At 39.6% G+C, this 26,625-nt stretch overlaps 1 protein-coding gene across 1 annotated transcript; it reads left to right on the top strand.

The window, feature by feature from the left end:
- Window positions 1-635: 635 nt before the first annotated feature.
- On the top strand, window positions 636-22,905 carry LOC143768344 (T-cell surface glycoprotein CD4-like). Its single transcript, XM_077257026.1, has 9 exons — window positions 636-753; window positions 2,893-3,075; window positions 5,039-5,176; window positions 12,863-13,096; window positions 13,787-14,122; window positions 14,234-14,476; window positions 15,711-15,829; window positions 16,210-16,283; window positions 22,635-22,905. The coding sequence occupies exons 1-9, from the start codon at window positions 675-677 to the stop codon at window positions 22,666-22,668; spliced, it is 1,440 nt and encodes a 479-aa protein (XP_077113141.1). The 5' UTR covers window positions 636-674; the 3' UTR covers window positions 22,669-22,905.
- The last annotated feature ends 3,720 nt before the right edge of the window (window positions 22,906-26,625 follow it).

The following is a 26,625-nucleotide window of genomic DNA, read 5'->3' as shown; positions in this document are numbered from 1 at the left end:
TGTTAGAATGGAAGATAGAGTGTAAGCTCTTCAGGGCAGGATCGTTGCCTTACACTTTGACATACAGATCCCTTCCTTATGTGTATCCTACACCTGGGTGCCAGTGTGTTTCGTATTCACTTATCGCACATATTCTTTTCCCTACGTAGTGTTGATTAAATGGCCTGGAAACTGTCAACAAGTTGGTTTTCTGTATCCATTTATGGTTCTTTCCTTGAATAATGTATTATGTCGATATAGTGGTGTATAGTATCAATATTCATTATTGCTAATCCAAATTAATATCTACCGGTAAATAGTGTGATGGTGATTACATAAGGGCCCATTTACATATGTGGCAGGAACAGCGCAGCAAAAAGCCGCTACATCACAGCACCGCACGAAAAAATGGCGCAGAATAAGCCAATGTGACTCATAGTCCATTTATAGCAGGGCACTATTACAAACAAGGTACTGAACGAAGAAACAAGAAAATAAAAAGGACAGATCTGACAGCAGCAGCTTGCTGATGGTTTCCATGCAGCAATAATATATTTAGAAATAAAAAATGAATAACGTGCAACATAATGAAGATACAGCATGCGATAATGTTACGTTTGGACTCATGAGTTTACAAAAATGTATCTTAATTGCAGCACTGAAAGTTACAGAGGTCTATGCACAGCAACTAGGAGATGTTCAAGAAACAAGATAATATCGAAATGAAGCAGAAACTGCAAAGATTCAGTCTTTACCTTCTGTTTATTCAGACAGGTAAGTGATCACTAGACATTAAAGGCTCAATGGGCCAGACTGCTGCAGATCATGGTGGTCGGAGCGTGACCGATGTCTTTGATGGTTTTTTTTAAAGGGAATGTAACATCCATCATTTTACTAATTAAAACTAAATATTAATCCTTTTGTTTCAGAGAATGTTGTGGGCATGCATTGTGATCAGTGCTGAGAGAGGAGGTGAGCTGTGATATCACCTATTGTGAATGGTGGATCCTGTGCTATCTACTGTATATAGAGGTGTTATCAGTCATTGTACAGGAGGAGGAGGTGAGCTGTGATATCACCTATTGTGAATGGTGGATCCTGTGTTATCTACTGTATATAGAGTTGTTATCAGTCATTGTACAGGAGGAGGAGGTGAGCTGTGATATCACCTATTGTGAATGGTGGATCCTGTGTTATCTACTGTATATAGAGGTGTTATCAGTCATTGTACAGGAGGAGGAGGTGAGCTGTGATATCACCTATTGTGAATGGTGGATCCTGTGTTATCTACTGTATATAGAGGTGTTATCAGTCATTGTACAGGAGGAGGAGGTGAGCTGTAACATCATCTATTGTGAATAGTGGATCCTGTGCTATCTACTGTATATAGAGGTGTTATCAGTCATTGTACAGGAGGAGGAGGTGAGCTGTGACATCATCTATTGTGAATAGTGGATCCTGTGCTATCTACTGTATATAGAGGTGTTACCAGTCATTGTACAGGAGGAGGAGGTGAGCTGTGACATCACCTATTGTGAATGGTGGATCCTGCGTTATCTACTGTATATAGAGGTGTTATCAGTCATTGTACAGGAGGAGGAGGTGAGCTGTGATATCATCTATTGTGAATGGTGGATCCTGTGTTATATACTGTATATAGAGGTGTTATCAGTCATTGTACAGGAGGAGGAGGTGAGCTGTGACATCATCTATTGTGAATGGTGGATCCTGTGTTATATACTGTATATAGAGGTGTTAAGGTGTTATCAGTCATTGTACAGGAGGAGGAGGTGAGCTGTGACATCACCTATTGTGAATGGTGGATCCTGTGTTATCTACTGTATATAGAGGTGTTATCAGTCATTGTACAGGAGGAGGAGGTGAGCTGTGACATCATCTATTGTGAATGGTGGTTCCTGTGTTATATACTGCATATAGAGGTGTTATCAGTCATTGTACAGGAGGAGGAGGAGGTGCGCTGTGATATCACCTATTGTGAATGGTAGATCCTTTGTTATCTACTGTATATAGAGGTGTTATCCGTCATTGTACAGGAGGAGGAGGTGAGCTGTGATATCATCTATTGTGAATGGTGGGTCCTGTGTTATCTACTGTATATAGAGGTGTTATCAGTCATTGTACAGGAGGAGGAGGTGAGCTGTGATATCATCTATTGTGAATGGTGGGTCCTGTTTTATCTACTGTATATAGAGGTGTTATCAGTAGTTGTACAGGAGGAGGAGGTGAGCTGTGACATCACCTATTGTGGATGGTGAATCCTGTGTTATCTACTGTATATAGAGGTGTTATCAGTCATTGTACAGGAGGAGGAGGTGAGCTGTGACATCACCTATTGTGAATGGTGGATCCTGTGTTAGCTAGTGTATGTAGAGGAGTTAGCCATTGTAATCCTGCCTGTGATGGTAATGAGACTGCTGAGAATTGATCTGCATAAAACAGGAAGTTTCAGCCAATTTTGTGCCCGTGCGGAGTGAAAACTGCCAGATTTCAGAATTTTGACACAATAGATAAAAAAAATCACACAAGATCAAAAAAATTCCTGAAAGGTATATTTAGTATAAAACCTTAGTATAAAATCGGCATGATTGCCTGACTCTTGTACTTTTCCGCACCCCATGGAGTTAGTTATTGGTTATAGTATGTGACACAAGGGTTGGGTCAGAGATATCTGGTCATGGCACCTTCTGGGCACTTGTACTTTGGCCCCTTTGACTATGAAGTGGTAGTAACGCAAGTCTATATTTCCCCATCTGTGTCTTCTTCTAAAATGTCCTTACGACGTATAGGAAAGCTCTCTCTGAATGGAACTGCCCTTAAACCTTCCACGAACTTAATCCATTCAAGGAAAAGTCCCCATACATCATGTAAGTGACCCTTTACTGCTACTTGTAGGTGTTACCCTGGGATTCAATGAGAAAATCCTAGCTGAGGTTGGGAAGAAGATTTCTCTGCCTTGTGGAGAATCAAGAAATGGAGACGATCAAGATATTCAGTGGAACAAAGACGGAAAAATGTTTGTGAGATACAACACACAGAAAGCATACAACAGACAGACACACAACAAAGCAGTCCCAGGTAAGAGAGAGAGGTCTTACATGGGTCCGGGACACCACCATACTGTTAGAGACTGATTATAATTTTTCTTTTATTATTTTAATACTGAAAAATATATACACTACCGTTCAAAAGTTTAGAGTCACCCAGACAATTTTGTTTCCATGATAACTCATACTTTTATTAATCAAATGAGTTGCCAAATGAATGTAAAATCTAGTCCAGACATTGACAAGGTTCGAAAAAAAGATTTTTATTTGAAATAATAATTTTCTTCTTCAAACTTTGCTTTCATCACAGAATGTTCCCTTTGCAGCAATTACAGCATTGCAGACCTTTGGCATTCTAGCAGTTAATTTGCTGAGGTAATCTGGAGACATTTCCCCCCATGCTTCCAGAAGCCCCTCCACAAGTTGGTTTGGCTTGATGGGCACTTTTTGCACCATACGGTCAAGCTGCTCCCACAACAGCTCAATGGGGCTGAGATCTGGTGACTGCGCTGGCCGCTCCATTACAGATAGATACCAGCTGCTGCTTCTTCCCTAAATAGTTCTTGCATAATTTGGAGGTGGCTTTGGGTCATTGTCCTGTTGTAGGATGAAATTGGCTCCAAACAAGCGCTGTCCACACGGTATGGCATGGCGTTGCAAAATGGAGTGATAGCCTTCCTTATTCAATATCCCTTTTACCTTGTACAAGTCTCCCACTTTACCAGCACCAAAGCAACCCCAGACCATCACATTACCTCCACCATGCTTGACAGATGGCGTCTGACACTCTTCCAGCATCTTTTCAGTTGTTCTGCGTCTCACAAATGTTCTTCTGTGTGATCCAAACACCTCAAGCTTGGATTCTTCTGTCCATAACACTTTTTTCCAATCTTCCTCTGTCCAATGTCTGTGTTCTTTTGCCCATATTAATCTTTTCCTTTTATTAGCCAGTCTCACATATGGCCTTTTCTTTGCCACTCTGCCCTGAAGGCCAGCATCCCGGAGTCGCCTCTTCACTGTAGACGTTGACACTAGCGTTTTGCGTGTACTATTTAATGAAGCTGCCAGTTGAGGACCTGTGAGGCGTCGATTTCTCAAACTACAGACTCTAATGTACTTGTCTTGTTGCTCAGTTGTGCAGCGCGGCCTCCCACTTCTCTTTCTACTCTGGTTAGAGCCTGTTTGTGCTCTCCTCTGAAGGGAGTAGTACACGCCGTTGTAAGAAATCTTCAGTTTCTTGGCAATTTCTCCTATGGAATAGCCTTCATTTCTAAGAACAAGTATTGACTGTCAATTTTCACATGAAAGTTCTTTATTTCTGGCCATTTTGAGAATTTAATGGAACCAACAAATGTAATGCTCCAGATTGTCAACTAGATCAATGGAAGGTCAGGTTTATAGGTTCCCTAATCAGCCAAACTGTTTTCAGCTGTGCTAACATATTACACAAGGGTTTTCAAGGGTATTCTAACCATCCATTAGCCTTCTTACACACTTAGCAAACACAAAGTACCATAAGAACACTGGAGTGATGGTTGTTGGAAATGGGCCTCTATACATCTATGAAGATATTGCATTACAAACCAGACATTTGCAGCTAGAATAGCCATTTACCACATTAACAATGTATAGAGTGTATTTCTGAATCATTTCATGTTAGCTTCATTGGAAAAAACTGTGCTTGTCTTTCAAAAATAAGGACATTTCTAAGTGACCCTAAACTTTTGAACGGTAGTGTATATCTTTGTACCATGTTAGTCAGTAGATAGAAAAAAGATATTAATTTAAATTATTATTATTATTATTTTAAAGCTGTCTTAAAATATTGCCTGGAACATCTCGTTGAATTATTATTACCTTATTTCTTTCTGCATATTATTATTATTATTATTATTATTTATTATTATTACTATTATTTTCATTTAATCTTCATTTTAGTTGTGATTTTTTTTTCTATAATTAGAATAGCTATTTTGGTTATATAACTTCTGCAGGTAGTGATCGATTTAATATCCAACCTGGCATCACAAATAACTTGGAAACGACCGCCGTACAGCTGATAGATGCAGGCACATTCACATGTAAGAAATCAGGCTCAGAAGTGAAATCAGTGGAACTCATTGTATTTGAAGGTAAATAATTTTCATTTGTCTCAAAATTTACATTTCTTGGTTTACAGCTTCCTTTTTTCATTGTTTATAGAATTTTATGTCCTTTTCGGTGAGCTGCATTTCTTGCCTATCAGTTAAAGGAGTTGTCCATTTTAGACAATTCCTTTTTGTTATAAGAAAAAAAGAATGAAAGGGGGCTGTGCTCTGCTGGGCCCTCCGCGATCAGCTGTTATAAGAACCATCATTCACAATAGGTGATGTCACAGCTCACCTCCTCCTCCTGTACAATGAGTAATAACACCTCTATATACAGTAGATAACACAGGATCCACCATTCACAATAGGTGATATCACAGCTCACCTCCTCCTCCTGTATAATGACTGATAACACCTCTATATACAGTAGATAACTCAGGATCCATCATTCAGAATAGGTGATGTCACAACTCACCTCCTCCTCCTGTACAATGACTGATAACACCACTATATACAGTAGATAACACAGGATCCATCATTCACAATAGGTGATGTCACAGCTCACCTCCTCCTCCTGTACAATGACTGATAACACCTCTATATACAGTAGATAACTCATGATCCATCATTCACAATAGGTGATGTCACAGCTCACCTCCTCCTCCTGTACAATGACTGATAACACCTCTATATATATAGTAGATAACACAGGATTAACCATTCACAATAGGTGATGTCACAGCTCACCTCCTCCTGTACAATGACTGATAGCACCTCTATATACAGTAGATAACACAGGATCCACCATTCACAATAGGTGATGTCACAGCTCACCTCCTCCTCCTGTACTATGACTGATAACACCTCTATATACAGTAGATAACACAGGATCCACCATTCACAATAGGTGATATCACAGCTCACCTCCTCCTCCTGTATAATGACTGATAACACCTCTATATACAGTAGATAACTCAGGATCCATCATTCAGAATAGGTGATGTCACAACTCACCTCCTCCTCCTGTACAATGACTGATAACACCACTATATACAGTAGATAACACAGGATCCATCATTCACAATAGGTGATGTCACAGCTCACCTCCTCCTCCTGTACAATGACTGATAACACCTCTATATACAGTAGATAACTCATGATCCATCATTCACAATAGGTGATGTCACAGCTCACCTCCTCCTCCTGTACAATGACTGATAACACCTCTATATATATAGTAGATAACACAGGATTAACCATTCACAATAGGTGATGTCACAGCTCACCTCCTCCTGTACAATGACTGATAGCACCTCTATATACAGTAGATAACACAGGATCCACCATTCACAATAGGTGATGTCACAGCTCACCTCCTCCTCCTGTACAATGACTGATAACACCTCTATATACAGTACATAACACAGGATCCACCATTCACAATAGGTGATGTCACAGCTCACCTCTTCCTCCTGTACAATGACTGATAACACCTCTATATACAGTAGATAACTCAGGATCCATCATTCACAATAGGTGATGTCACAGCTCACCTCCTCCTCCTGTACAATGACTGATAACACCTCTATATACAGTACATAACACAGGATCCACCATTCACAATAGGTGATGTCACAGCTCACCTCTTCCTCCTGTACAATGACTGATAACACCTCTATATACAGTAGATAACTCAGGATCCATCATTCACAATAGGTGATGTCACAGCTCACCTCCTCCTCCTCCTGTACAATGACTGATAACACCCCTATATATATATATATATATATATATATATATACAGTTAGGTCCATATATATTTGGACAGAGACAACATTTTTCTAATTTTGGTTATAGACATTACCACAATGAATTTTAAACAAAACAATTCAGATGCAGTTGAAGTTCAGACTTTCAGCTTTCATTTGAGGGTATCCACATTAAAATTGGATGAAGGGTTTAGGAGTTTCAGCTCCTTAGCATGTGCCACCCTGTTTTTAAAGGGACCAAAAGTAATTGGACAATTGACTCCAAGGCTATTTCATGGACAGGTGTGGGCAATCCCTTCGTCATGTCATTCTCAATTAAGCAGATAAAAGGCCTGGAGTTGATTTGAGGTGTGGTGCTTGCATTTGGAAGGTTTTGCTGTGAAGTAAACATGTGGTCAAAGGAGCTCTCCATGCAGGTGAAACAAGCCATCCTAAGGCTATGTTCACACGATCCTTTTTTTGATCCTTTTTTTTTCAGGTCCTTTTTCCATGCAGGGTACAGTCCAATGTTACTCTATGGAAAACAAAAACGGCTGTGCCCACTATCCTTTTTTTCTCAGGCAAATCCGCGAGGATTTGCCTGCAGAAAAAAAGAAGTACCATGTCACTTCTTTCTGCGGATTCAGCTCCTGTTTTCAACAGGCACCAATAGGAAAGTGCTGTTGAAAACCCGCAGAGGAATCTGCAGAAGAAACTGCAGGAAAATCAGCAGTGCAGTTTTGCACTGCGGGTTTTCCAAATCAGGACCTGAAAAAAAAAGGATCAAAAAAAGGATCAAAAAAAGGATCGTGTGAACATGGCCTTAAGGTGTGAAAACAGAAAAAACCCATCCGAGAAATTGCTATAATATTAGGAGTGGCAAAATCTACAGTTTGGTACATCCTGAGAAAGAAAGAAAGCACTGGTGAACTCATCAATGCAAAAAGACCTGGGCGCCCACGGAAGACAACAGTGGGGTGGATGATCGCAGAATAATCTCCATGGTGAAGAGAAACCCCTTCACAACAGCCAACCAAGTGAACAACACTCTCCAGGAGGCCGGGGTATCAATATCCAAATCTACCATAAAGAGAAGACTGCATGAAAGTAACTACAGAGGGTTCACTGCACGGTGCAGCCACTCATAAGCATCAAGAGGAAAAAGGCTAGACTGGAGTTTGCTAATAAACATCTAAAAAAGCCAGCACAGTTCTGGAAGAACATTCTTTGGACAGATGAAACCAAGATCAACCTCTATCAGAATGATGGAAAGAGAAAAGTATGGTGAAGGCGTGGTACAGCTCATGATCCAAAGCATACCACATCATCTGTAAAACACGGCGGAGGCAGTATGATGGCTTGGGCATGCATGGCTGCCAGTGGCACTGGGTCACTAGTGTTTATTGATGATGTGACACAGGACAGAAGCAGCCAAATGAATTCTGAGGGATTCAGAGACATACTGTGTGCTCAGATCCAGCCAAATGCAGCCAAACTGATTGGTCGTCGTTTCATACTACAGATGGACAATGACCCAAAACATAAAGCCAAAGCAACCCAGGAGTTTATTAAAGCAAAGAAGTGGAATATTCTTCAATGGCCAAGTCAGTCAACTGATCTCAACCCAATTGAGCATGCATTTCACTTGTTAAAGACTAAACTTCAGACAGAAAGGCCCACAAACAAACAGCAACTGAAAACCACTGCAGTGAAGGCCTGGCAGAGCATCAAAAAGGAGGAAACACAGCGTCTGGTGATGTCCATGAGTTCAAGACTTCCGGCAGTTATTGCCAACAAAGGGTTTTCAACCAAGTACTAAAAATGAACATTTTATTTTTAATTATTGAATCTGTCCAATTACTTTTGGTCCCTTTAAAAACAGGGTGGCACATGTTAAGGAGCTGAAACTCCTAAACCCTTCATCCAATTTTAATGTGGATACCCTCAAATGAAAGCTGAAAGTCTGAACTTCAACTGCATCTGAATTGTTTTGTTTAAAATTCATTGTGGTAATGTCTATAACCAAAATTAGAAAAATGTTGTCTCTGTCCAAATATATATGGACCTAACTGTATATATATATATATATATACATATGTATATATATATATATATATATACTAGCTGTACTGCCCGGCTTCGCCCGGGTTAGGCTAGGTTCACATTGCGTTAGTGGGTGATCGCTAACGGACAGCGTTGCACGGCGAAAATGTCGCAATTAACGCTGTGCAACGGGTCCGTTAGCGCACCCATTGACAGCAATGTAAATTTTGCCTGTAGCGCATCACTAGCGCGTGCCTTTTTCGGCTCGCGCTAGCGATGTGCCGTTCATTTGCAGCGCGCCTCGGACGCTGCTTGCAGCGTCCGCGGCGCGCCCGAGGTCCGTTCCCCGCTCTCGCAGATCGGGGATCTGCGAGAGTGGGGACGTTAGCGCGACCCCTAAACGCGGCCCCTACAAAAACATTGCGTTAGCGCAATCCGCAAGCGCTAGCGCTAAACGGATTGCCCTAACGCAATGTGAACCTAGCCTTAATGACTGCTGTTAGCAAGATAGAATGTGTTAACAAAACATTTATTCTGCACACAAAAACCACAAAACAAATAGATAGAAATGTAATTATTAAAAGGCAAAAACTAAGCTAATAGAAGAATTTCACAACATATATTAGCTTTGTTATACTGAGAATGTCTTTGTTGCCTATATTAAAGGGAACCTGTCACCACGTTTTTGGAAGATGGGATAAAAATAGCGTTAAATAGGGGCAGAGGTGGGCGTTACATTAGTGTGTTTGTTATGCGTTTATTACCCACCTAAGTTGCCGAAATACCTTTGCAAAGTCTCCGTTTTCGCCTGTCAATCAGGCTGGTCTGGTCAAAAGGGCGTTGTCTTCCCCCAGATTTTGCGTAGTTTTCCGTTGGTGGCGTAGTGGTGTGCGCATGCCCAAGGTCCCGAATCCTCTGCCAGGGGATTTAAAAGAGCGCGCTGTTCGTTTTCATTGGTGATCGGTGGGCGCGGCCATCTTCCTTTGGCCGCGCGTGCGCAGAAGCGGCGCTCTGCTGGCCGCGGCTTCAGGAAAATGGCCGCCGCGATATCCATCTGCGCACGCGCGGCATCCCGCGGCCATTTTCCTGAAGCCGCGGCCAGCAGAGCGCCGCTTCTGCGCACGCGCGGCCAAAGGAAGATGGCCGCGCCCACCGATCACCAATGAAAACGAACAGCGCGCTCTTTTAAATCCCCTGGCAGAGGATTCAGGACTTTGGGCATGCGCACACCACTACGCCACCAACGGAAAACTACGCAAAATCTGGGGGAAGACAAGACGCCCTTTTGACCAGACCAGCCTGATTGACAGGCGAAAACGGAGACTTTGCAAAGGTATTTCGGCAACTTAGGTGGGTAATAAACGCATAACAAACACACTAATGTAACGCCCACCTCTGCCCCTATTTAACGCTATTTTTATCCCATCTTCCAAAAACGTGGTGACAGGTTCCCTTTAACCAATCAGAGCTCAGATTAATTAACTGTAGCAAAATAGAAGCTGAGCTGTGATTGGTTGCTATTGGCAGCCTGATAAATCCCCAGCCAACAGGAAGCCCACCCCCTGGCAGTATATATTAGCTCACACATACACATAATAGACTGGTCATGTGACTGACAGCTGCCGGATTCCTATATGGTACATTTGTTGCTCTTGTAGTTTGTCTGCTTATTAATCAGATTTTTATTTTTGAAGGATAATACCAGACTTGTGTGTGTTTTAGGGCGAGTTTCATGTGTCAAGTTGTGTGTGTTGAGTTGCGTGTGGCGACATGCATGTAGCGACTTTTGTGAGATGAGTTTTGTGTGGCGACATGCGTGTAGCAACTTTTTGTGTGTCGTGTTGCATGTGACAGGTTAGTGTAGCAAGTTGTGTGCAGCAAGTTTTGCGCATGGCGAGTTTTGCGCGTGGCGAGTTTTATGTGTGGTGCGTTTTGAGTATGTGCAAGTTTTGTGTGAGGCAACTTTTGCATGTGGTGCAACTTTTGTACATGTGGCAATTTTTCTGTGTGTGCAAGTTTTGCGTGTGGCGAGTTTTCCATGTGGCGAGTTTTGCACGTGTGGCGAGTTTTGCATGTGGAGAGTTTTGCGCGTGGCGAGTTTTGAGCGGCGACTTTTGTGTTTCGACTTTTATGTGGCGAGGTTGGTGTATGTGTGGTGAAATGTGCGCTGAGGGTGGTATATGTGTTCGAGCACGTGGTAGTGTGTGGCGCATTTTGTGTGTGTGTTCATATCCCCGTGGTGGTGTGGTGATTATCCCATGTCGGGGCCCCACCTTAGCAACTGTACAGTATATACTCTTTGGCGCCATCGCTCTCATTCTTTAAGTCCCCCTTGTTCACATCTGGCAGCTGTTAATTTGCCTCCAACACTTTTCCTTTCATTTTTTCCCCATTATGTAGATAGGGGCAAAATTGTTTGGTGAATTGGAAAGCGCGGGGTTAAAATTTCACCTCACAACATAGCTTTGACGCTCTCGGGGTCCAGACGTGTGACTGTGCCAAATTTTGTGCCTGTAGCTGCGACGGTTCAGATGCCAATCCCGGACATACATACATACATACACACATTCAGCTTTATATATTAGATATAGTAGATAACACAGGATCCACCATTCACAATAGGTGATGTCACAGCTCACCTCCTCCTCCTGTACAATGACTGATAACACCTCTATATACAGTAGATAACACAGGATCCACCATTCATTATAGGTGATGTCACAGCTCACCTCTTCCTCCTGTATAATGACTGATAACACCTCTATATACTGTAGATAACACAGGATCCACCATTCACAATAGGTGATATCACAGCTCACCTCCTCCTCCTGTACAATGTCTGATAACACCTCTATATACAGTAGATAACACAGGATCCACCATTCACAATAGGTGACGTCACAGCTCACCTCTTCCTCCTGTATAATGACTGATAACACCTCTATATACTGTAGATAACACAGGATCCACCATTCACAATAGGTGATATCACAGCTCACCTCCTGCTCCTGTACAATGTCTGATAACACCTCTATATACAGTAGATAACACAGGATCCACCATTCACAATAGGTGATGTCACAGCTCACCTCCTCCTGTATAATGACTGATAACACCTCTATATACAACTGATAACACAGGATCCACCATTCACAATAGGTGATTTCACAGCTCACCTCCTCCTCCTGTATAATGACTGATAACACCTCTATATACTGTAGATAACACAGGATCCACCATTCACAATAGGTGATGTCACAGCTCACCTCCTCATCCTCCCATACAATGACTGATAACACCTCTACATACAGTAGATAACACAGGATCCACCATTCACAATAGGTGATGTCACAGCTCACCTCCTCCTGTATAATGACTGATAACACCTCTATATACAACTGATAACACAGGATCCACCATTCACAATAGGTGATTTCACAGCTCACCTCCTCCTCCTGTACAATGACTGATAACACCTCTCTCTCTCTCTCTCTCTCTCTATATATAGTAGATAACACAGGATCCACCATTCACAATAGGTGATATCACAGCTCACCTCCTCCTCCTGTACAATGACTGATAACACATCTATATACAGTAGATAACACAGGATCCACCATTCACAATAGGTGATATCAGAGCTCACCTCCTCCTCCTGTACAATGACTGGTAATACCTCCATGTACAGTAGATCACATATTGTAAATAGTGCATCCTATGTGATGTCACAGCTCACCTCCTCCAACTCTCTTCACTTGACCTGTGCCAATATCACAGTATGCCTAGAAAATACTTCTATTGCTGGTCGTTGTTACTGCTGAAAAGCACAGGAAGTACGATTCTAGTATTAGGCTTACTGGCCAGTGTGAAAATGGCAATATTTCTTCTATAGATGGTGACATCATCTTTTATCCTCAAAATTAACAGTTGTTTTTTTTAGTCTTAGCAGAACCTTCCAATATCCTCCTGATGTCGGAAAACCTTAAGCTAAGCGTGAAGTCCTCTGCTGTAATGAATTTTGATGTATCTTGGTTAAAAAATGCCATAAAGATTACAGATGGGCCGAATGTGGAGGTGAAGAACATAACAATAGAACAAAGTGGGAATTACACCTGCTGTATAAAGATAAAAGATGGAGCTCAAACATGTTTTACTAAAGCTATCAGTGTGAAAGGTACCGTTAGATTTCGTTTTTACAGTTTCTATAATGGTCATAAATATTAGATAGCACTGAGCAAGGACTGTGGGTTTCGCCCTAACCTAAGGCGGCAAACTTGAAAAAAAAATGACAGTCCTATCTGTTTTGGGTGACTTATATACTCTACCAATGGTAACAGTGGGGTACGAGTGAGAAATTTGTAATTCTTTGTAGCTCTCAAGGGTAATAGGAAGTGAATTAGTGAGTATAATATTACTGACCAACTAGCTAATATATCATCTGAAGTGAACCTGTCCTGGTAAGCAACTTGTCCTAACTATGGGCAGCATTGTGTAGAGCAGGAGGGGCTCATCTGACTGAAATGTAGGTAGGTGGAGAAATGTTCAGCAAAACGTGAGCCTTAGGAGTCCAGGGGGCGGTCCTATTCAATGATTGACAGCTTGTGGACTCCTGGAAGGGATGCTTCCCTCTGATTGGTCACTACCTATGGACAATACTGCTGCTTGGCTGCTTTGTTTTTTTGGGCGGTGGATAGCTAAACAGCTACAAGAAGTACAATTCTAAAGTAGACCTCCTTTATTACCAGAGGTCCATGAATCTGCTCTGTCCGTCCCCCATGCTTTATACTGCAGCTTTACTACTTCCATCTATCAGAATTGATGATCTACGTCAGATTTGTAATATTCCCATTTCTTTCGTTTGCAGGGTTTACAACTTCTCCAGCCATTGTGTACATGTCCGGGAAGAAGCCCATAACCCTTCCCTTCATTTTTAATTTCAAAGTTCGGGATTCTCCTCTGCAGGACGACGCCAGAGCTGTAGAAGGAAACATCAAGTATTTATCAAGCACTGTGCAAACACTCACAGTCACGTCAGGGGCCGCCTGCTGGCCCCAAAAATGCCAAACCAAGTCTGACCCCAAGGATCTGAGCGCCTCCATCCGCAGTCCACAGAGCGGCCTCTATCAGATGGAGATTGTGCTAAAGATCGGAGAAAGGGAGAAGAAGCTGCAAAGAGAAGTGTGTGTGGCCAACATCACAGGTGCGGCTGATACAGGGGGGAGGGTCATTTCAGCTGGGAGTTGTAGTTCTCGATCAGATTCAGATCCAGAGGCTTTAGTTTGGGAGTTCATTCTTTATTTTCATTTTCCAGTGTCCACGTCCCACAATAACATTGTTAGCGAGTCGAACGTCACTCTCCTGTGTAGCATCAACTGCATCGAAAAAGATGGGAGGCTTTGCTGGCGGCATGAAAACAAGAGCTATGAGATCTGTGGACCACCCGGGAAGGGAAAACTGGCCAAAGAACTTACTATTGCACCGGAGACGACTGGAAACTGGACCTGCGGTGTGTTTATTGGGGAACAAAGGCTCGCCAGCACCAACCTGACACTGGGTATGTGAATTTATAAATCATCTATAACCCAAATACAACATTTAGTGCCTGAGCCTCAATATCAGCTCTGTACCACAGCGGCCCCCCACCTACAAGGTGTCACTTATAACACTGGTGCTGTATGGGGAAGAAGGGTCTTTAGATCTTACATGAATCCGGGCTAGGGAAGGACCTCTGCATCCTCTGCTTCTTGGTCTTCTAGAAGCCAGTGTCCTTCACCAGTTCCTCCTGGAGCCCACGGTTGTGGCATTTCCTATATAAATATGTGGGGCATAAAGTAGAAAAAATGTGTACGTCTCTTCATGCATCAGTTCTCCAAATCGCCCTGATGTCACTTCTTGGACGATAATGTTTTTTTTAAATGTCTAACTGTTCAGCAACAACCGGTCCAGTTCCTTTGCATTTGGTCTTCTACCAAAGACCCCACTGGAGAGCCTACTCTCTTACACACAATGACTCAACCGAAAAGACTCCAACCCAAATGACTACAGACTCTGCTAAATGGATCAACATTGTGTTACATTCTTGTCTAAATCTGCCCCTACAAACATTGCTTTTGGCACCATGTGGAGGCTCTGGCCTGGGTCCGGCTAGGCGTATTGGCCTGTCTGGGACTAGTGGTGCTGACCAACCAGGGAGTCTGTGTGTTCTTACAGAGTAATGAATCCTTGGCCCACATCTTCTTTATACTCCCAACAGTTTGCATTGAGTTACCAGTTATATATTTGTTGACCCTGGTCTTGTTACCTGTGATACCCTGATACCTCACCTATCTTTCTTGATAACCATTGCTAACCATGTTGTGACTTAACCCTTCGCTTGCTCGTCAATTTTGCCTCAGACTCTGTTCTCCTCTTTATCTCCTGACCTTATCTCTGGCTTCTAACTTGGTCCCGAATCTGCCCTCTCTGGTTTTGACCCTGCTTGTTGACTCTTCTTTGCCAGCTCGCTCCACTGGCCAGCAGCTACTCCATAGATGTAACACAGGGGACTCTGTTGTAAGTCCATATCCCTGTGCAGGTATTAAAAGGTAAATGCAGGTTTCTTCTGAGGCCTGATAAGCGGAGTTGCATGGCTGAAGTAAAGTCCATCAGGGGAAGCCCTATGAAGAGCTGCCAGGATTCTATGTACAGTTATCCGTGCACATTGTGTGCAAAATACACCAGTCACTAACATGGACCTCTTTAAGAGACCCTTAAAAAGACGATAAATATCTGTTATCCTCTTTCCTCAGAATTACAACAAGGTTTCCTGTCAAGCCCCCTCTTCTGGTTGACCGTTGTGGTCGGAGCGATTGTGTTTCTCCTAATTGTGATCATCCTGACAATTATGATCGCCCGGCATCGTAGAGTGGTAAGTAATGAATGATCCTCTTATGAAATGTTTCCTGTATAATAGGAGGAAACATTGCTCACCGGGCATCGGTGCCGGGGTAGACTGCGGATATGCACCGCGGGACAGTCATGGCGTTGTCAACTGCCGCTCTATGTTCCCAATATATTCTAAAGACGTGAATGAGGCTGGTAAAGATGTAGATTTGTTAGTTACTCCACGCATCACTTTGGCTCCAAGATGAGGAACTTCACAAAACTGAGTCATTTTAGATTCATGATCTTAAAAGCAAATTCCTAATAGTACATGGATTATTCATTAATAAAGGAAGTGTTGACATGGAAGCCGCAGCGTGTTTTGTACATAATTAATTGTCTGTTTCATCCTTTAATTTAATTCAGAGACGAGCAAGATACAGGGCATGGTTGCTTGAAAATTTGCACCATGACAGAAGATGTGAATGTAATTATAAAGGGTAAGTGCCATCTATAATCATGTACATTAATACTGCCCCTATGTGCAAGAATATAACTACTATTATACTGCCCCTACGTGCAAGAATATAACTACTATAATACTGCCCCCTATGTACAAGAATATAACTACTATAATACTGCCCCTATGTACAAGAATATAACTACTATAATACTGCCCCTATGTACAAGAATATAACTACTATAATACTGCTCCTATGTACAAGAATATAACTACTGTAATGCTGCCTCTATGTACAAGAATATAACTACTATAATACTGCCCCTATGTATAAGAATATAACTACTATAATACTGCCCCTATGTACAAGAATATAACTACTATAATACTGCTCCTATGTACAAGGATATAACTACTATAATACTGCCCCTATGTACAAGAATATAACTATTATAATACTGCTCCTATGTACAAGAATATAACTACTATAACACTGCTCCTATGTACAAGAATATAACTTCTATAATACTGCCCCCTATGTACAAGAATATAACTACTATAATACTGCCCCCTATGTACAAGAATATAATTACTATAATACTGCCCCCTATGTACAAGAATATAACTACTATAATACTGCCCCCTATGTACAAGAATATAATTACTATAACACTGCTCCTATGTACAAGAATATAACTTCTATAATACTGCCCCCTATGTACAAGAATATAACTACTATAATACTGCCCCCTATGTACAAGAATATAACTTCTATAATACTGCCCCCTATGTACAAGAATATAACTTCTATAATACTGCCCCCTATGTACAAGAATATAACTTCTATAATACTGCCCCCTATGTACAAGAATATAACTTCTATAATACTGCCCCCTATGTACAAGAATATAACTACTATAATACTGCTCCTATGCACAAGAATATAACTACTATAATACAGCTCTTATGTGCAAGAATATAACTACTATAATACTGCCCCCTTTGTACAAGAATATAACTACTATAATACTGCTCCTATGTACAAGAATATAACTACTATAATACTACCCCTATGTACAAGAATATACAAGAATATAACTACTATAATACTGCTCCTATGTACAGGAATATAACTACTATAATACTGCCCCCTATGTACAAGAATATAACTACTATAATACTTCTCCTATGTACAGGAATATAACTACTATAATACTGCTCCTATGTACAAGAATATAACTACTATAATACTGCCCCCTATGTACAAGAATATAACTACTATAATACTGCTCCTATGTACAGGAATATAACTACTATAATACTGCTCCTATGTACAAGAATATAACTACTATAATACTGCTCCTATGTACAAGAATATAACTACTATAATACTGCTCCTATGTACAAGAATATAACTACTATAATGCTGCTCCTATGTACAAGAATATAACTACTATAATACTGCTCCTATGTACAAGAATATAACTACTATAATACTGCTCCTGTGTACAAGAATATAACTACTATAATACTGCTCCTATGTACAAGAATATAACTAGTATAATACTGCTCCTATGTACAAGAATATAACTACTATAATACTGCCCCTATGTACAAGAATATAACTACTATAATACTGCTCCTATGTACAAGAATATAACTACTATAATACTGCTCCTATGTACAAGAATATAACTACTATAATACTGCTCCTATGTACAAGAATATAACTACTATAATACTGCTCCTATGTACAAGAATATAACTACTATAATACTGCTCCTGTGTACAAGAATATAACTACTATAATACTGCTCCTGTGTACAAGAATATAACTACTATAATACTGCTCCTGTGTACAAGAATATAACTACTATAATACTGCTCCTATGTACAAGAATATAACTACTATAATACTGCTCCTATGTACAAGAATATAACTACTATAATACTGCTCCTATGTACAAGAATATAACTACTATAATACTGCCCCCTATGTACAAGAATTTAACTACTATAATACTGCTCCTATGTACAGGAATATAACTACTATAATACTGCTCCCTATGTACAAGAATATAACTACTATAATACTGCTCCCTATGTACAAGAATATAACTACTATAATACTGCTCCCTATGTACAAGAATATAACTACTATAATACTACTCCTATGTACAAGAATATAACTACTATAATACTGCCCCTATGTACAAGAATATAACTACTATAATACTGCCCCCTATGTACAAGAATATAACTACTATAATACTGCTCCTATGTACAGGAATATAACTACTATAATACTGCTCCTATGTACAAGAATATAACTACTATAATACTGCTCCTATGTACAAGAATATAACTACTATAATACTGCTCCTATGTACAGGAATATAACTACTATAATACTGCTCCTATGTACAAGAATATAACTAGTATAATACTGCTCCTATGTACAAGAATATAACTACTATAATACTGCCCCTATGTACAAGAATATAACTACTATAATACTGCTCCTATGTACAAGAATATAACTACTATAATACTGCTCCTATGTACAAGAATATAACTACTATAATACTGCTCCTATGTACAAGAATATAACTACTATAATACTGCTCCTATGTACAAGAATATAACTACTATAATACTGCTCCTGTGTACAAGAATATAACTACTATAATACTGCTCCTATGTACAAGAATATAACTACTATAATACTGCTCCTATGTACAAGAATATAACTACTATAATACTGCTCCTATGTACAAGAATATAACTACTATAATACTGCCCCCTATGTACAAGAATTTAACTACTATAATACTGCTCCTATGTACAGGAATATAACTACTATAATACTGCTCCCTATGTACAAGAATATAACTACTATAATACTGCTCCCTATGTACAAGAATATAACTACTATAATACTGCTCCCTATGTACAAGAATATAACTACTATAATACTGCTCCTATGTACAAGAATATAACTAGTATAATACTGCTCCTATGTACAAGAATATAACTACTATAATACTGCCCCTATGTACAAGAATATAACTACTATAATACTGCTCCTATGTACAAGAATATAACTACTATAATACTGCTCCTATGTACAAGAATATAACTACTATAATACTGCTCCTAGCTCCTATGTACAAGAATATAACTACTATAATACTGCTCCTATGTACAAGAATATAACTACTATAATACTGCTCCTGTGTACAAGAATATAACTACTATAATACTGCTCCTATGCACAAGAATATAACTACTATAATACTGCTCCTATGTACAAGAATATAACTACTATAATACTGCTCCTATGTACAAGAATATAACTACTATAATACTGCCCCCTATGTACAAGAATTTAACTACTATAATACTGCTCCTATGTACAGGAATATAACTACTATAATACTGCTCCCTATGTACAAGAATATAACTACTATAATACTGCTCCCTATGTACAAGAATATAACTACTATAATACTGCCCCCTATGTACAAGAATATAACTACTATAATACTGCTCCTATGTACAAGAATATAACTACTATAATACTGCCCCCTATGTACAAGAATATAACTACTATAATACTGCTCCTATGTACAAGAATATAACTACTATAATACTGCTCCTATGTACAAGAATATAACTACTATAATATTGCTCCTATGTACAGGAATATAACTACTATAATACTGCTCCTATGTACAAGAATATAACTAGTATAATACTGCTCCTATGTACAAGAATATAACTACTATAATACTGCTCCTATGTACAAGAATATAACTACTATAATACTGCTCCTATGTACAAGAATATAACTACTATAATACTGCTCCTATGTACAAGAATATAACTACTATAATACTGCTCCTATGTACAAGAATATAACTACTATAATACTGCTCCTATGTACAAGAATATAACTACTATAATACTGCTCCTGTGTACAAGAATATAACTACTATAATACTGCTCCTATGTACAAGAATATAACTACTATAATACTGCTCCTATGTACAAGAATATAACTACTATAATACTGCTCCTATGTACAAGAATATAACTACTATAATACTGCCCCCTATGTACAAGAATTTAACTACTATAATACTGCTCCTATGTACAGGAATATAACTACTATAATACTGCTCCCTATGTACAAGAATATAACTACTATAATACTGCTCCCTATGTACAAGAATATAACTACTATAATACTGCTCCCTATGTACAAGAATATAACTACTATAATACTACTCCTATGTACAAGAATATAACTACTATAATACTGCCCCTATGTACAAGAATATAACTACTATAATATTGCTCCTATGTACAGGAATATAACTACTATAATACTGCTCCTATGTACAAGAATATAACTACTATAATACTGCTCCTATGTACGAGAATATAACTACTATAATACTGCTCCTATGTACAAGAATATTACTACTATAATACTGCACCCTATGTACAAGAATATTACTACTATAATACTGCACCCTATGTACAAGAATATAACTAAACAACGCCAAAGACAAACTTCACTTAAGGCAACAATATAAAACAAACAACTTTATTGAATAATAAGAATAAAATCAATCAATATCCGAGTGGCCTCCTAAGACACAGAAAACATGGAGGACAGCCAGCAAACACTCTTATAAATACAGTAATCATAGTACAGACAATGCTATAATGGTAATGATTTATAATGTTAATGGTCATGTGCAAATGGACAAATGATACATACCATAATAATAGCAAAAATATGCACAACAGAATAATTGTACAAAAACAGTAAGGGTATAGTTACCAACAAAGAGAGCGCTGCTGGATGCCCACCAACACCCGACGCGCGTTTCGCACTGAAATGCTTCGTCTGGGGGGAATATAACTACTATAATACTGCTCCTATGTACAAGAATATTACTCCTATAATACTGCACCCTATGTACAAGAATATAACTACTATAATATTGCTCCTATGTACAGGAATATAACTACTATAATACTGCCCCTATGTACAAGAATATAACTATTATAATACTGCTCCTATGTACAAGAATATAACTACTATAATACTGCCCCTATGTACAAGAATATAACTACTATAATACTGCTCCTATGTACAAGAATATAACTACTATAATACTGCTCCTATGTACAAGAATATAACTACTATAATACTGCTCCTATGTACAAGAATATAACTACTATAATACTGCTCCTATGTACAAGAATATAACTACTATAATACTGCTCCTGTGTACAAGAATATAACTACTATAATACTGCTCCTATGTACAAGAATATAACTACTATAATACTGCTCCTATGTACAAGAATATAACTACTATAATACTGCTCCTATGTACAAGAATATAACTACTATAATACTGCTCCTATGTACAAGAATATAACTACTATAATACTGCTCCTATGTACAAGAATATAACTACTATAATACTGCTCCTGTGTACAAGAATATAACTACTATAATACTGCTCCTATGTACAAGAATATAACTAGTATAATACTGCTCCTATGTACAAGAATATAACTACTATAATACTGCCCCCTATGTACAAGAATATAACTACTATAATACTGCCCCTATGTACAAGAATATAACTACTATAATACTGCTCCTATGTACAAGAATATAACTAGTATAATACTGCTCCTATGTACAAGAATATAACTACTATAATACTGCCCCCTATGTACAAGAATATAACTACTATAATACTGCCCCTATGTACAAGAATATAACTACTATAATACTGCTCCTATGTACAAGAATATAACTACTATAATACTGCTCCTATGTACAAGAATATAACTACTATAATACTGCCCCCTATGTACAAGAATTTAACTACTATAATACTGCTCCTATGTACAAGAATATAACTACTATAATACTGCCCCTATGTACAGGAATATAACTACTATAATACTGCTCCTGTGTACAAGAATATAACTACTATAATACTGCTCCCTATGTACAAGAATATAACTACTATAATACTGCTCCCTATGTACAAGAATATAACTACTATAATACTGCTCCCTATGTACAAGAATATAACTACTATAATACTGCTCCCTATGTACAAGAATATAACTACTATAATACTGCTCCTATGTACAAGAATATAACTACTATAATACTGCTCCCTATGTACAAGAATATAACTACTATAATACTACTCCTATGTACAAGAATATAACTACTATAATACTGCCCCCTATGTACAAGAATATAACTAGTATAATACCGCTACCTTTGTACTAGTCTGCTTTGTATGTTTACATTTTATTATTTGATGGTTACGTTTTCTGTTTTCAGGTTTGCACCACAGCGGCTCAGACAGAACATATAATTAGGATATTGCACTATTATGGACGTGTGCTGTACTTTGCTGGACTTTCTATTCAATAGCTGACTTTTTTGTTGGATGCATTGAGAAGTTGCATACGTTTGGCTCATAAAACTTGTCTACTATTGCAGTATGTGAGTCCTGCTCCCTGCGCTCTCATGTTCCTCATCCTCCTTGTGTATAGTGATGTTGTTTTTAATGACATTGTATGTAAATACATAAATCTTAATTTCTGACTCCAGATCCACTTTCTTTGTCATGTTTATAGTAAATAGTTTGTTAGTCTCAGTCTAGGGTTCCTTGGGCCCACCAGAGGAGATAGTTTAGGGGGTCGCTCCATCTCAACAGAACATGTAACGTCCACAGATACTGTACACCGTAATGTTGTTATCATTGTACAGACAGGACCGATCATCAATATAATCTTATAAGGTATTATTGAATCATTCACACTATTTTTTTCAGAGGTAAACAATGTGTTGTTTTTTTAAGGGAACACTGTTTCAAGAAACTTTTATTTTTTTTTGTACCAAAGCGTTCTGTTAACACTTTTTTATTTTTCCGCCGTCCTAGTAGTACAAGGGCTATTTTTTTTTTACTTTTTGTATTGTAGTTTTGAATGACACCATTAATTTAATATTCATAGATTGTGCTGTAAAAAAACAAAGTGCTGTGAAATTACACAAAAAAAACACAATTCTGTCATTGATTTTGGGTTTTGTACTTATGGCATTCATTGATAAAAAATGACCTGCGAACATGATTCTCCAGGTCAGTGAGATTATAACAAAAAAAACCTGTACAAATTTGGTTAAGTAATGAAAAAGCTCTGAACTTTGCTAAAAAGAAAAAAAAATGTGTTGCCATCTCCTCAGATACGTGACTTTTTTATTTTTCCTTCAGGAGCTGTGTGCGGTTTGTTTTTTGTGTCGTGAGTTATAGTTTTAATTGCTAATAATGTGGTGTAGATATGGTATTCTGATTCCGTTTTCTTGCATTTTTGAGAAGGGTGTAACAACAAAAAACAGCAATTCTGGAGTTTCATTATTTTTATAATGCATATTCTAATGAGGAGATTTCAGTGTTTTGAAAAAAATGTGTAAACTTTTTCAAACAGAGGGTCAAAAAAATTGGTTTGGCCCTATAAGAAGTAAAATTTGAGCAAAAAAAAAAATGAAAAGAAAAATTAGAGGTGTCTGCCATTTGTGTCTCCATTTTCAGAAACCTGTAACTAGAGTTGAGCGACTTTCATTTTTTTAAGATCGAGTCGGGTTTTGTGAAACCCGATTTTGTCCAGAGTCGAGTCGAGTGCAGTCGGCCGATTATCGCTAAAAGTCGGGGATCGACCGAAACACGAAACCCAATGCAAGTCAATGGGGAAGCATAGTCGGCAGTGAGTGGAGGCCAGGAAAACACCTACAGTGCCCATTTTAATGCCAAAAACATCCATTCTTGTTTCTGAAGCTTGTCAATCTTAATTAACTTTATAATAATAGTTGGGCATAGGGAATTGGGGGTCATTTGGCAAAAGTTGTGGGGGGAGTAGGGCCGGCTCAAGTTTTTCGTGGGCCCAGGAAATGCGGACTACGTCACGGCGGTGTTGCAGGGAAAGGTAAGTATTTCAACGTTGCAAGTGCTGTGATCCTGAGCAAGCAGGGGGGGCCCACTCGTTCGCATTGGCACTGGCACAGGGCCCCTCAAAGTACAGCGATGTGTGTTTGCATGGCGGGGGCGCCTCCCACCAGCAGCGACACTTTTGCGTACTCTGAGGGGCCCTGTGCCAGTGACGTCGCCAACGAGTATGCCCCCCCACCTGATGAAGGAACCTGCACTTTCATCTGCACCTTCCTCTCTGTCCCTGTGTAAGGTGGTATAACATGCGGGAAGGGGAACCTTACTTTCAGCAGGGTCAGATTCTGGCTGTGTAGAGTATAAGGGGAATGTAGTGGTCTAGGTCAATGTACCAGCAGACTCATCTAGCAGTGGCTGGGCAATGGGCAGGATGAGGAGGAAACAGATATAGGGCCAAAGAATAAAGTAGGCTAAATGCAGTTCAAAATTGGTAACAGGACTAAACAGGCGGCATTGCTTTGTTCAGTGGAGTAGCAAACCCAAGAGCAGCAGACACTGTTTCAAGGGCATAACCACACTAGTAGGCCAAATGCAGTTTAATATCTGATAGTATAGGGCGAAAGCCAGAATGTGGAAGCTCAGCTTTGTTCAGTTGAGGACAACACCAGGCAGGGGCAGACAGACACCTTTAGTAGGCCGGAACAGCCAATGGCATTTTTAAAAATGGTAATTTGGAACTGAAGGTTGAAGCTCAGCTTTATTCAGTTGAGGACAACACCAGGCAGGGGCAGACATTCACCTTTAGTAGGCCGGAACAGCCAATTGCATTTTTAAAAATGGTAATTTGGAACAGAAGGTTGAGGCTCAGCTTTATTCAGTTGAGGACAACACCAGGCAGGGGCAGACATTCACCTTTAGTAGGCCGGAACAGCCAATTGCATTTTTAAAAATGGTAATTTGGAACAGAAGGTTGAGGCTCAGCTTTATTCAGTTGAGGACAACACCAGGCAGGGGCAGACAGACACCTTTAGTAGGCCGGAACAGCCAATTTTTTAAAAAAACAGCAGTTAGTAAGAGGCAGAAGGTAGAAGCTCAGCTTTATTCAGTTGAGGACAACACCAGGCAGGGGCAGACAGACACCTTTAGTAGGCCGGAACAGCCAATTGCATTTTTAAAAATGGTAATTTGGAACAGAAGGTTGAAGCTCAGCTTTATTCAGTTGAGGACAACACCAGGCAGGGGCAGACATTCACCTTTAGTAGGCCGGAACAGCCAATTGCATTTTTAAAAATGGTAATTTGGAACAGAAGGTTGAAGCTCAGCTTTATTCAGTTGAGGACAACACCAGGCAGGGGCAGACAGACACCTTTAGTGGGCCGGAACAGCCAATTTTTTTAAAAAACAGCAGTTAGTAAGAGGCAGAAGGTAGAAGCTCAGCTTTATTCAGTTGAGGACAACACCAGGCAGGGGCAGACAGACACCTTTAGTAGGCCGGAACAGCCAATTGCATTTTTAAAAATGGTAATTTGGAACAGAAGGTTGAAGCTCAGCTTTATTCAGTTGAGGACAACACCAGGCAGGGGCAGACAGACACCTTTAGTAGGCCGGAACAGCCAATGGCATTTTTAAAAATGGTAATTTGGAACTGAAGGTTGAAGCTCAGCTTTATTCAGTTGAGGACAACACCAGGCAGGGGCAGACATTCACCTTTAGTAGGCCGGAACAGCCAATTGCATTTTTAAAAATGGTAATTTGGAACAGAAGGTTGAAGCTCAGCTTTATTCAGTTGAGGACAACACCAGGCAGGGGCAGACAGACACCTTTAGTAGGCCGGAACAGCCAATTTTTTAAAAAAACAGCAGTTAGTAAGAGGCAGAAGGTAGAAGCTCAGCTTTATTCAGTTGAGGACAACACCAGGCAGGGGCAGACAGACACCTTTAGTAGGCCGGAACAGCCAATTGCATTTTTAAAAATGGTAATTTGGAACAGAAGGTTGAAGCTCAGCTTTATTCAGTTGAGGACAACACCAGGCAGGGGCAGACAGACACCTTTAGTAGGCCGGAACAGCCAATGGCATTTTTAAAAATGGTAATTTGGAACTGAAGGTTGAAGCTCAGCTTTATTCAGTTGAGGACAACACCAGGCAGGGGCAGACATTCACCTTTAGTAGGCCGGAACAGCCAATTGCATTTTTAAAAATGGTAATTTGGAACAGAAGGTTGAAGCTCAGCTTTATTCAGTTGAGGACAACACCAGGCAGGGGCAGACAGACACCTTTAGTAGGCCGGAACAGCCAATGGCATTTTTAAAAATGGTAATTTGGAACTGAAGGTTGAAGCTCAGCTTTATTCAGTTGAGGACAACACCAGGCAGGGGCAGACATTCACC

This window comes from Ranitomeya variabilis, chromosome 4, assembly GCF_051348905.1.
Source record: "Ranitomeya variabilis isolate aRanVar5 chromosome 4, aRanVar5.hap1, whole genome shotgun sequence".
Classification (NCBI taxonomy): Eukaryota; Metazoa; Chordata; class Amphibia; order Anura; family Dendrobatidae; genus Ranitomeya; species Ranitomeya variabilis.
This window is presented reverse-complemented; position numbering and strand designations above follow the sequence as displayed.